At 40.5% G+C, this 13,001-nt stretch overlaps 1 protein-coding gene across 2 annotated transcripts in view; it reads left to right on the top strand.

Annotated features, from left to right (window-relative positions):
- TMX4 (thioredoxin related transmembrane protein 4) overlaps window positions 1-13,001 on the top strand; it is a 59,187-nt gene that overhangs the window by 41,726 nt on the left and 4,460 nt on the right. For both annotated transcript variants that reach the window (XM_039531581.1, XM_039531580.1), the window contains exon 7: window positions 10,939-11,002. In XM_039531581.1, the coding sequence (XP_039387515.1) occupies window positions 10,939-11,002 (64 nt within the window). The remainder of the gene's footprint in view (window positions 1-10,938; window positions 11,003-13,001) is intronic.

Genomic DNA, 13,001 nt, shown 5'->3' with positions numbered 1-13,001 from the left:
AACAAGGAGAGTTGTGTGGAGGCCTTATGTGACCGCAGTCAGCAGCAGTAAGGGAAGGAACAGAATGTGGGTTATGCTAGTTAAACAAGGAAGCCAGTCTTCAGATAGCTTGTTTTAAAATGTAAACAGATTAGTTAGTTTTTTGAACTCTAGTCTTCCTCATCATATTCTGTCAGCCTCTTTTCCTTAGCCTCTCAAACTTGCAATCTTTGACTTTTCTTTGTCCTTCTCAGCCCTAGGGTTTTTGCCAAATCAGTCAGTTATACATAATCTTCAAAATCCACTCCTTCCTCTGCATCCATATTACTAAAACTCTTGTCCATGCCCACATCATCTCTTGCCTAAACTGTTGCAACCTTTTCCATTCAGCTCTCCGTAGTTCCAGTTCAAGGACACACTTCCTTGTCCGTAGCTCTGATCTTGGTCCAGTGTTTGAGTTCCTTCACAGTGCTCCCATCTCATTCAAACTTCTCTTCCTCAGATCCAACGCTGTTCATGATGATGCTTCTTTGTGTACCACTGATTTTCTCTCAAGACATCTCTTTATGCTCAGCTTGCCTTGCCAATCCCAATTATATAATTTTAGAATGTATTACATTTTTAAACCAGTCTGCACGTATGTTCTCTTATTGGTTTAAATGTTGCTATATTGTTGGGCTTTCTCAAAAGCTAAGTAACAGACGGTGCAACAATACTGAATTAGAACAGGATAGATTGTTCAAAATTTGAGAGCTATTTTTTTCTTCTTTACCATTTTCCTGTTTAGAGGTTTAGTTTATTTCCCAGTTCTCAACTCTGAAAGAGGAAGTTATGGGAGTAATCTTAGTTGTCTTGGTTATTTGACAAACCAAAAAAAGATTTGCAAAGAAGTGATAGATATTTTTAATTGTTTTTAGCTCTCTTTTAATACTGTTTCAAAATATAATGATCTCCTAAATAGCAGTTTATTAAATAGTCAAGCTCTTCTGTTCTGTCAGTTGTCGTGTCATCACACACCTCTTCCGTACTTTACGAAGGAATTACTGATCTTGTGTAAAAAGAACAGGGGTACTTGTGGCACCTTAGAGACTAACAAATTTATTTGAGCATAAGCTTTCGTGGGCTAAAACCCACTTCATCGGATGCATGCAGTGGAAAATACCCCCCCCACACACACACACCATGAAACAATGGGTGTTAACATATACACTATAATGACAGTGATCAGTTAAGGTGAGCTGTTACCAGCAGGAGAGAGAAAAAACTTTTTGTAGTAGTAATTAAAATGGCCCATTTCCAGCAGTTGACAAGAAGGTGTGAGGAACTGTAGGGGGAAGAAATAAACATGGGGAAATAGTTTTACGTTGTGTAATGACCCATCCACTACCAGTCTTTATTCAAGCCTAATTTAATGATGTCCAATTCGCAAATTAATTCCAATTCAGCAGTCTCTCGTTGGAGTCTGTTTTTGAAGTTTCTTTGTTGTAATATTGCGACTTTTAGGTCTGTAATCGAGTGACCAGGGAGATTGAAGTGTTCGCCAACTGTTTTTTGAATGTTATAATTCTTGACGTCTGATTTGTGTCCACTTATTCTTTTACGTAGAGACTGTCCGGTTTGGCCAATGTACATGGCAGAGGGGCATTGCTGACACATGATGGCATATATCATATTGGTAGATCTTGTGTGTGACCATCTTGCTGCAACACTTGTAGAACCTACAAACACTTTCTTCCCTTTCATTCCTGTTGCAGGTTTAAATATTATCCATTCTAGAGCAGAGACTTCTTTTGGTTTCAGTAATTATCCTAGGCAGGGATCAGGGCTCATTGGTTCAATCCAGTTAGGTTTTTCTTTGACCTTTTTGTCTACATTGATGGAGTGTAAAAATTCTTTTAAATTGACTAAAATTTAGTAGTAGTAAATAACTTCACAAGATGTACCATTATACTGAAAGTTTCCGTGTTTACAGGTAAATATTTGGCTCTTTTACATACCCATCTGATTCAGTTTTTCTGAAAGCACAACCACTGTGGAAAAGATTGTGCATAGTAGGTGGAATGGAGATATATATGTAGCATTGTAGTGCTTGCAGTGCCAGTATCTACCCATACTGTTGCTCAAAAACCAGAAACAGTGAAAAATAATCTTATACTAATGATCAGTTATAGTGAAAGCATAAAGTCACTTTGATTCACTCTGTGATGTTATAATTAATTAAATTTCAAGGTTTGACTTTTGGTCGTTTTGTGGGGGAGGAGCCCAGATTGAAAGAGGCTTTCTGTAATTTCATTGTGTATGAAGATGTTTGCTTTTAAGAGTGGTACATAATTTCTGTTTTGATATTTTAGTCTATATTAAAACTTCATTTCCCACTGTTTCCTCCATGTGTTCCATCCTGGTTTGAGTCCCCCTTGGTGAATCAAAATCAAGCATCTGTGACATTGCCATCTGTTGTACTGAGCAAAACTGACACCCAAGAGTCTTCTGAAATCCCCAGATGGTCACAGAACTACAGTTGCTGAAAAAAGTACTTACAGTAGAGACTTGTACAACATAGGTAACATAGCTGTATGCTGAGGACCAGATTCTAGAACCTCCTGTGATAACTGGGTATTAACTCAAGGACTGTGTTAAGATTGTGTCTGGAAGTGAGAAAATGTAAGACCGGAAATTAATCAAAATTGGTGTGTTGGATAATTGGCCTAATTGGTGGTCAAAAGAATGAGGGGATGGGCTGTTTCACCCACCATTCCCTTTTGGGGTATCTCCTGGGACTAAAGGCCTTCGTTATCCTGATCCTGAGAGATGTCCTGCCCAGACCAGGCCAGAGAGGAACCCAGATGACATTGCCATCTCTGCTGGCTCCAGCTGAATCCCAAACAACATCTGGGATGAAATGGGATTGGATTTTTACAGTAACAGCTCCAGCCCATCTCAACTAATTTTTAACTTTTCTCCAAAAAGACAGGTTTCAGAGTGGTAGCCATGCTGGTCTGTATCAGCAAAAAGAACGAGGAGTTACTTGCGGCACCTTAGAGATTAACCCATTTCATCGTATGCATGCAGTGGAAAATACAGTAGGAAGATATATACGCACAGAGAACATGAAAAAATGGGTGTTGCCATACCAGCTATAACGAGACTAATCAATTAAGGTGGGCTATTATCAGCAGGAGGGAAAAAACTTTTGTAGTGATAATCAGGATGGCCCATTTCCAATAGTTGACAAGAAGGTGTGAGTAACAGTAGGAGAAAAAATTAGCACGTGGAAAAAGTTTTACTTTGTGTAATGACCCATCCACTCCCAGCCTAATTTAATGGTGTCCAGTTTGCAAATTAATTCCAATTCAGCAGTTTCTCTTTGGAGTCTGTTTTTGAAGTTTTTTTTGTTGGGGTATTACAACTTGTAGGTCTGTGATTGAGGGACCAGGGAGGTTGAAGTGTTCTCCGACTGGTTTTTGAATGTTATAATTCTTGATGTCTGATTTGTGTCCATTTATTCTTTTGTGTAGCAACTGTCTGGTTTGGCCAGTGTACATGGCAGAGGGGCATTGCTGGCACATATCACATTGGTAGATGTGCAGGTGAATGAGCCTGTGATGGTGTGGCTGATGTGATTAGGTCCTATAATGGTGTCCCTTGAATAGATATGTGGACAGAGTTGGCAATGGGCTTTGTTGCAAGGATAGTTTCCTGGGTTAGTGTTTTTGTTGTGTGGTGTGTGGTTGCTGGTGAGTATTTGCTTCAGGTTGGGGGGCTGTCTGTAAGCGAGGACTCGCCTGTCTCCCAAGATGTGTGAGAGTTAGGGATTGTCCTTCAGGATAGGTTGTAGATACTTGATGATGCGCTGGAGAGGTTTTAGTTGGGGGCTGAAGGTGACGGCTAGTGGCATTCTGTTACTTTCTTTGTTGGGTTTGTCCTGGAGTAGGTGACTTCTGGGTATTCTGGCTCTGTCAATCAGTTTTTTCACTTCAGCAAGTGGGTATTGTAGTTTTAAGAATGCTTGATAGAGATCTTGTAGGTGTTTGTCTCTGTCTGAGGGATTGGAGCAAATGCGGTTATATCTTAGAGCTTTGCTGTAGGCAGTGGATCGTGTGATGTGGTCTGGATGAAAGCTGGAGGCATGTAGATAAGTATAGGAGTCAGTAGGTTTTGGTATACGGTGGTGTTTGTGACCATCGCTTATTAGCACTAGCACTGTCCAAGAAGACAATTACTTTACCAACTTTGGTATCATCTAAGGGACTGTCTGTCAAGGGGGTTTTTCTTCTAAAAACTCTCTCTGGATAAAGGGAAAGGGAGTGAGCGGGGGATGTTAAAATGAAAGCTTTACTTAGTACTTTATGTTACCAACGCTTTAACTGCCTTTCCTTCTTTTCTTTATCTTTAATAAAAGGTTAAAAAGATTTTTAATAGTGTGTTTGCCATGGTACTAAGCAGGCCAAGGTCTCTGTATACCAAACCCTGAACCTTGTTTAACACTGTTCAGTTTTACCTTTGGCTCATATATTCCATCTAAATTAATACACATCTGTGCACTACTTCAGCAATGGAACGGGACCATATAAAGCTGACTTAACTGGACAGCTGAGGATTCACCTGTCCTCCCCAAGATGGTGTAGCCAGCATCATACATACTCACCTCACAGCCCCTGGCATGGGGAGTGTGACTGGAGTAGCAGGCATGGCTGGGCTGTAGTATTGTTGTACGCCAGTGATCCACTGGCATAATAAGCTTCGTGTGCTGGTTGCCAAGCAGCATCAGAGCTGTTCTAACTTGTAGCAGGGGCTGAACTAGATCCCCGTCTGGTCTAAGAACCACCTTTTGGGCCTTCCCCTTAGGTCCTGAGCACAGATTGCTGGGATTGGGATTGAATTAAAGGGCCCTGAGCATTTGATTATAAACAGAGCAGTAATTGTATCAAAGCAGTGTATGTACTGTAAGTTTCTCTATCCTTTAATATATACAGCATATTGTAGGAACCAGTGTATAACCTGTGCTAAGATGAATGTCCTGTATTATAATTTTTATAACCTTTTAGATGTCAGGATGTTCTTCTAAGTAGTAAATGGGTATTTTTATGAGAGTCACTGTTAGCAAGAAACAATATATTTATTACCCAAAAATGGATGAAGATGAAAAGTTTCAGCTGGTGGATCATTTGTTTGCCATTACTTCTAGAAAAATGGTATTCTGTGACTGACTGGAAGATCTGTTTCTTGAAATATATGGTACCATTTTCTTGTTTTTCTACCCTTTTATATATAAATTTTAGTTTTAGCACTTACGTGGTGCACTTTGCAAGAAGTGATAAGATGATGTTTGCATTTTAAGTCACAACTTACTCCAACAGCAAAGCCTTGTTTAAAAAAACAAAAACCAAAAACCCATAGCAGGAGGTGAAAATAGTCTATGCAAAAATAACTTGGATAATTATCCAGTGGATAGAAAAACTTCATAGGCATTGCAAATAAATAAACCCCCCAAGCCAGCTCTTTAATGTGAAGAACCTCACTTTATTAAATGGCAGTTGTTGGACATTCCCTTTTCTCCTATCCTAAGGCATTTCAACATGCCATACATAAAGGAAGCAGGAGGAAAGGAACTGTCAGTATAAATACCCTGGCGCCAGCCACTTCCCTTCAGCATTTTTTAGCTTCTTTAGAATGAAAACAGGGAATTCTCACTCATTCCTCAACTTTGAACAAATATTGTTTCATACTTTTTACTGTGAATCTTAAGAGGGGGAAAAAGAGATCATTTAGATAAAGGAAGAGGAGGAAGAGGGAAAAGAGGTTGAAAAGAAAAACGTGTAGCTTGGGAATCACCATTGACGCTGCAGGTTCCCAGCAAAAAGAGGACAACTGTCTGAGTCATGACCCTACTGTTTGTGTTCCTTTCATGGAACATGGATTAAAGTTTCATGCTGAGATTCACTGTAGGCTTGGACACGCGGCTTGCCTTGTATACTAACCTTACATCGCTTCTACCTCCAGAAAACTTACTGAAATAATTACTGAGAAAGCACTGCAATGATTTGATTGTGGGAACCTCCATTGATGCACTTGAAATTTTGTCTGAGGCAAACATGCCATTGCCCTTGCAATGTAGCCACAATAATTAAGTTAGTTCTTGAGGCCTTTCAGCGACGACATTGAGGAGTCTTCTCAGTGCATGTTTGCCATCCAAAAATAGCAAAGAACAATTAGCGATTATCATAAAAACTGAGTGGCAAAGCAGTGAATTTAATAAAAACATTACAACTGTCATTTCTGCTAACTTGGCCTTCAGTGTAGCACAAAACGAGTAATTTAAAGACATAACTGAAGTGTTTCATACTGGATATATTTCTCCAGACAGATTTAAGCTTGTAAATCCACTGCTAGATACTGCTAGTGAAGAAATAAAGGGAAAATGAAAGGATTAAACTTATCAACATGGCATTATTGTAAGATGTTTTTTGAATGGAGAAATATGTTCCTACTTACTGCTATTTATTCTTTGTCTGAAAAGTAACTTGCAGAATATTGTATCCAAATTGCTGCCTGTAGGCCAGGAATGCAGAGAAGTATAAGAAGGTCTTTGCTCACACAATAAAAAGAAAATGAGAAAGTTGATAACTTCTTTGATTCAAGCAACCTAAACTTTTAGTGTGTTCAGCATGCTCCTCAAACCTCTTTGAGGAAAAAGTAACATTAAACACCACCCTCTATAGCACATTGTAGAAGTTAGAAGAGTCTTTGGCCACCACCCATTGTTGACTTATTGAAGGAGGAGGATAAATACCGTAGCTTTGTAGGGATAGGAATCTCAGGAAGTTGTCTTTTTGCATCCCATTCCCATAAATATGCACTGAGCAGGAGGTCGTCTTTGATGAAAACATAACCTGCATTTTACACCCAGCCTTTCCACAGAGAAGCAATGAACTTACAAAAGCAACTGAAGACCTGAAGAAGATCTCTGTGTACCTTGAAAGCTTGTCTCTTTCACCAACAAAAGTTGGTCCAATAAAAGAGATTACTTCATCTGCCTAGTCTTTGTAAAAGTGGCACCTTATATATAGAACAGATGTTTTGCAGCATGAGCTTTCGTGGGTGAATACCCACTTCTTATCCTGGGACCAACACCGTGACAACAACACTGCAAAAAGCAACTGAAAAGTTTGTGAGGGAGTTGACAGATTACAGGCTGATTCGACTGTTACCTTGTCAGTGGAAAAGTGGCTTGATTCACCAAGAGCCTTCATGTCCCGAGATCATAAGTTTTTATGTCTTTAGTCCCTCTTCCAGCTCTGAAGCTCATATGTCTATTAGATTCCTTTGCAGGAAGATAGCGGTGCACCATGTAACACGCAAATGGAAAAGTCACGTTGCTATAGCTTATACCAATGTGCCAGTTCCTCCTGGAGGGATTCTGTGGGACTGCACGCTGGGAGAAAATGTCCCCCCTCCCCCATAGATTTCCTTCAGAAAACAGTGAGGAAGCTGCGTGGGGATGGGGAGCGACTGTGGGTGCAGGTTTTTTGTTTTTTTGGGGGGGGGACTGCCCCCTCCAAACAGAGGCGAGGCATGGGGGGGCACATGAGGTTACATGCCACTGCCCCCCGCTCATTCCGCAAGCACAGAGCTACCCAGCCGAAAGAGTCTGTGCCTGGGCTCTGCTGACTCTGCAGCTGAACTCTGCCTCCTGGGTCTAGTGCCAGTCGTGCTCCCCGTGTCCGTGCTGGGAGCCTTCCTCTTTTCTATTCTGTGCAACAGTGGTGCACCGGGACAGGGCCCCGGGGTGTTTCTAGGGCAGGCCCAGCCTTTGCACTGAGTCAGGGTTAGGTGCAGCTTCACTGCTGAGTCCCTATACCAGGGGAGGTGGGGGCTTCAGGGTGATCTCCCACCTCATTGCAAGTTGGTGGCTTTGGCTCCAGCATGGCAGTGGGGAGCACCACTTATTTACTGACAAATAAAATGTGCAGAATTTTAAATTTTTGACGCAGAATTCCCTCAGGAGTAAGGCCTGTAGATTTGCCAATGCATTGTCTCTGTCTACACATTGCACACATTTCATTCTTGAATGAAGATTTCTTGCCCGAAGTTTCCAAATGTCTGCTAATAGCAGATGATGATCCACTTTGTTGTCTTTAAACATTTTATCCTAGGCAATGGAGGACCCTTAGTCTCGCTGGAAGTCAATAGGATTTAGCCTCCTAAGTCATTTAGGTGCCCTTGAAAATTTTACTCTTTTTTTTAAGGTATAAGGTTTGCTTTTTCAACAAGTTCTTGATTTTTATTTTAACAGGGTTTAAAGGCCTGTCTACTCTAGGTAATTTCTTATCCATTTGTCTGCACTGGTGTTAATAATGTAAGCACTCAGGTAGATGTGATGTAGGTGTCTTTTGATATTGTCGTGTGGTGTAGATGTACCCCCAGCATCTTGGGCTTATCACTAATTGTTCACAGATACTATTTCTGCTGTTTGGTATTTCATAGAGGAATGTGCTTTTTTTGTTCACATCACTTTCCTGGGTTTTTTTCTCCAGAACTTAATGATTTGCGCAGTTCAATAAGCACACTTATTTTCCCTCAATGGGACCAACTTTATGTTTAAACGTGGTATTTTATGGGTTGTCTTTTTAAGACTCTGGTAAAGGCAGCCTTTCATTTTCTTTCTGCCCAAATAACCTTCTTAAGTAGAGCTGGTCATTAATTTTTCCACAAAACGTCTTTCTGTTAGGCAGATTTGTCAAAACCCAAACTCTTCAATGGAAAGTCAATTTTGATGAATTTCCCATGTCAAAATTTTTTGTAAAGTTTCAGAATTGTCAAAACATCCTGTTCGGCATTTTCTAAATGAAAAGGCTGCTTTGTTTGGTTTGAAATGACTTATAAAATAAGAACATAAGAATGGCTGTACTGGATCAGACCAAAGGTCCATCCAGCCCAGTATCCTGTCTATCGACAGTGGCCAATGCCAGGTGCCCCAGAGGGAGTGAACCTAACAGGCAATGATCAAGTGATCTCTCTCCCACCGTCCATCACCACCCTCTGACAAACAGAGGCTAGGGACACCATTCCTTACTCATCCTGGCTAATAGCCATTAATGGAATTAACCTCCATGAATTTATCCAGTTCTCTTTTAAACTCTGTTATAGTCCTAGCCTTCACAACCTCCTCAGGGAAGGAGTTCCACAGGTTGACTGAGCGCTATGTGAAGGAGAACTTCCTTTTATTTGTCTTAAACCTGCTGCCCATTAATGCAAAGTTAATATACAATAAAAAAAATTTAACAAGTCAAAATCTAAACACAGCATTTCCAAATTGCGGAAACAAAATGTTTACATTGACCAAAATTGATTTTTTTTCGAGATTATCAGTTCATAAACATTTGAGATTTTGACTGTCCTGATATGGGACAAGAAAATGTTTTGAAATCTCAAGTTTTCTTGGTATAGGAAGATCATTTCCTGTCCAGCTCTATTTAAGTTGTGACCTCTATTGGAAGAAGGGAGATATTGGACCACCTCACCTACAAGTGTTTTGCATAAACTTCAGGTTTCTTGCTCACTTTTCATCTCAATGTTGGCAGCACATGAGTTTTCTATTTCTCTCTGAACTATTTACTTCAGTGCACAGAAGAAATTCTATAGCGTAGATGTTAAGGAGACAATCAAATTGGATTTAGCGTGGATAAAGCGTCTCTGTAAATCTCTCAGATTTTGTTACATGGAAAAAATGTTTTTAATTTGCTTTTTAAAAGCCACTGTTCAGTGGATAGAAGGCAATAAGACCTGTTAATAGACACTCAAAAAGAATGATGGTTTTTAGGAAGGGAGAATCCGCTTCAAGGCTTGATACAGACGTGTCTGCTGTGTAGTTCTCTGTTCGGTCCTTTACTGTGACCAGCCAGACCCACTGTTGTCCTTTTGAGGTTGTAGTTTTTCTAGGTTGCTATTTAGGGTCAGACTCTCATTTTTTGCATTGGTCGTACTGTCTACTTGCTTGTACTGGAATTATTGTAGGATGAGAGAAGCTGAGCATACAGCAATGGAAAAGCTAGTAACTTCGTCAGCACCATCTCCTATTCTCCTTCCTCCCTTCTTGTGTATTTAGTATTAAGGTTTCCCAGTCTTTATCCTCTTTATAAATTAAGGCAAGGGGCTTAAGCGTGGATATTTATACCGCCAGTCACTGGTTGTTTTTTGTCCTCTGCTTCTTGGTAAGTGAGGCTATTGGAATTCTTATTGTAGGATAGGAGAAGACGAAAATGACCCATAGAATTATTTGTTAGTACTAATTTCTTTCTGAAAGTGGTTCCGCTTATGGTAGCTGTTGTTAAACCTACCTGAGCCTGGCCACTGCCATTTTTTTCCCCTCTGTTTTTGAAGAAATTGATCTGTTGCATTTGCCACTTTCCCTTTGTGTAGATATTTGTTAGTAACCAGATGTGGAGTAATACAAATTCCAAATATTGAAATAATCCTTTACTTGATATTAAGGGTATATTTATATTTATAAATGGTTAATAAATGATTAATACATGTTCCAAGCATGTTAGATATGAGTAGAATGTGTTACAGGTGGCTATAAGCAACCCTACTGATGGCTAATTGTTAGATTGTAAAAAAGTAACAGTTTATTAAAATGGACTAATCATGTATTAACCTTTTATAAACATTCTTAATACAAAGTGTGACCCCTTTCCTAGTGTAAAATGAATTAATTATATAGAAAAAACATTAGAACTATTCCCCTGCACCGTGGGGGACCAGCATAGCCATGACTTAGTCAGGTTGGTGCTGTCTTCTTCAAAAAGTCTTCTCATTACACGTTCACCAGTTACATTTACTGTGAGCTCATAAACCCAGTTCAGTGGTGCAAATGGACTGATATATTGCAGGGGCTGCGAGATAAAAAATGCATCCTGGTTAAGTCACTGAATTACATTTTCTTCTTCTTCTACTCAGATATTGGTTTTGATTGCAGACTGCCTTTGCCCTTCCAAGCCTAGGTACAGAGAAGAAGCATCCGGTAAGCACTCGACATGTCATGGATATTCTTTTTTTGGAATGATTTATGCCCACTAATGTAAATTTTTTTTTTCATGATAAAGCTTTCCTATAAGATTCATTGATGGCAGCTGACTAATCCTGACAACAGTCAGTTCCTTCATGGATGTCTGACATGTATTTGCTGTTGTAAACAATACTATGATTTTCATGTCCTTCCATCAGAGGAACTCAAAGCACTTCATAAACACCAAAGAGTTTAGCCTTGTAACAGTCTTATTAGGAAAAGTAGTCGTAATCCCATTTTACAGACACATAAACTGAGGCTAAAAACATCCCAAATCAATCAGGAAATCTGTGTTAGAGCTAGAAATAGAAATAGTTCTGCTGATTCCCAGTTTTATGCTTATTCACAACTTTTTCTAATTTAAAGGTACAAGCAGTCTTGCTCTCTAACAGGATTTTTCTAGTTCCTAATGCACATTCTGAATACAGGCAGACATTGCACAAACTACACTTTGGATCCACGTGAACCTCCCTCTGCAACACTTAAGTGGAAGTTATGTTCACATATGGACTACAGGATTGGATATTGTGATGATTAAAGTCACAGAAGGTGTAAAAAAGTTGGCGTAAAGCAGTTTTATAGGAATTGATTACTTCCGTAGCCAGTATGCCCAATTTACAAGTTGGGAAGTTTCCTGCCTCTTATCTCATTACCAGAACTAAATATTTTGCTGTCATATCTTAGCTGACACTTTTTTATTGGTGCTTAGGAGAGTTCATCTCAATCGTTGCTGCTAAAATAGAATGAGAATATTCTTTTTTTTTTTGGTGGGGTGAGGGCTCTGCAAAGGAGGCAGATGTACCTCAAAACCTATGTGGCACAGATTTGCTGTGTAAGATTTCCTGAAAGGCATACAGTGAGTGCATGGTGGAAGGATGACCAGAACTAAGGAGTTTCTGGCTCCAAGTCCCTGGGACAATCCAGTAGACCAAGCTGCCTTTTACGGCACAAAGTGCACTTTTAATAATCTAATATTATTTCATTATCTTTGTCTGTAGTCTCAGCACATAGAAGGCTGAATTATCCCCTCCAGTATATTTAGATAGCTCCATTACTTTAATGGAAAGCAGTATGTGCCTCTGAGGGTTGAAACTGCCCTCTCGAAAGGTTCAGAAACTTTTATACAGTAGATTCTGTGGCCCAAATATTGATATCTGGTTAATAGCAATATTTTGCTGGGAACCAATCCTGTCCCAGTGACTTTAATGTTAATGGGATTTGGATATTGGCAACGGGCATGCTGCTTATTAAGAACATTTTTTGTTGAAGAAAGGACCCAGCTGCAGGCAGGTTTGCAGGGCTGTATCCAGGGAAGGAAGTGCTGGGACATGTCTTTCCTGGCTGCAACCCTGCAAACCTGCCTGTGGCCAGTGCTCAGCACTTCCTTTGGGGTGCAGCCCCACAGACTTGCCTGTGCACAGGGACCCCAGAGAAGGTAAGGGGCTATGAGCTGGGAAGGAAGGAGGCTGTGGGCAGAGCAGTAGCACGCAGGAGGGCTGCTGTATACCTCTCTCTGGGCTCTCCGGTCTGTGTTTTGCCGGAGGGCTCCACCCAGGGAAGGAAGTGCTGGGATGTGCTGATCCCCATTCCCCAGAGAGTGCAGGGGGAGGTACCATGCAGCACTGTGGGCCTGCCGCGCACCCTGCTCCCTATAAAAGGCCCCAGCATCTGGGTTGCAGCCCCTCTCCCCTCTGCTTCTCTGCCCAGCACTTTCTTCACTGGTTGCAGCCTTGCAAACCTGCCTTCCACTTATTGACAAATGCCAGATAAGAGCAACTTTTGCTGGCAACTGAGGGGTTGCTAATAAGTAGAATCTACTGTATATAATTTATAAAAGAGACAGTCCTGCCACCTTGTCAGTGTGAAGATTCTTACAGTAAGGTTCCACTCTACAAAAGTAATGGTGGTAGCAGTGGGCGCAAAGCAAAAATCTCAGTCCCCAATGAATATTTAA

Source organism: Mauremys reevesii, linkage group 3 (assembly GCF_016161935.1).
Source record: "Mauremys reevesii isolate NIE-2019 linkage group 3, ASM1616193v1, whole genome shotgun sequence".
Lineage (NCBI taxonomy): Eukaryota > Metazoa > Chordata > Testudines > Geoemydidae > Mauremys > Mauremys reevesii.
This window is presented reverse-complemented; position numbering and strand designations above follow the sequence as displayed.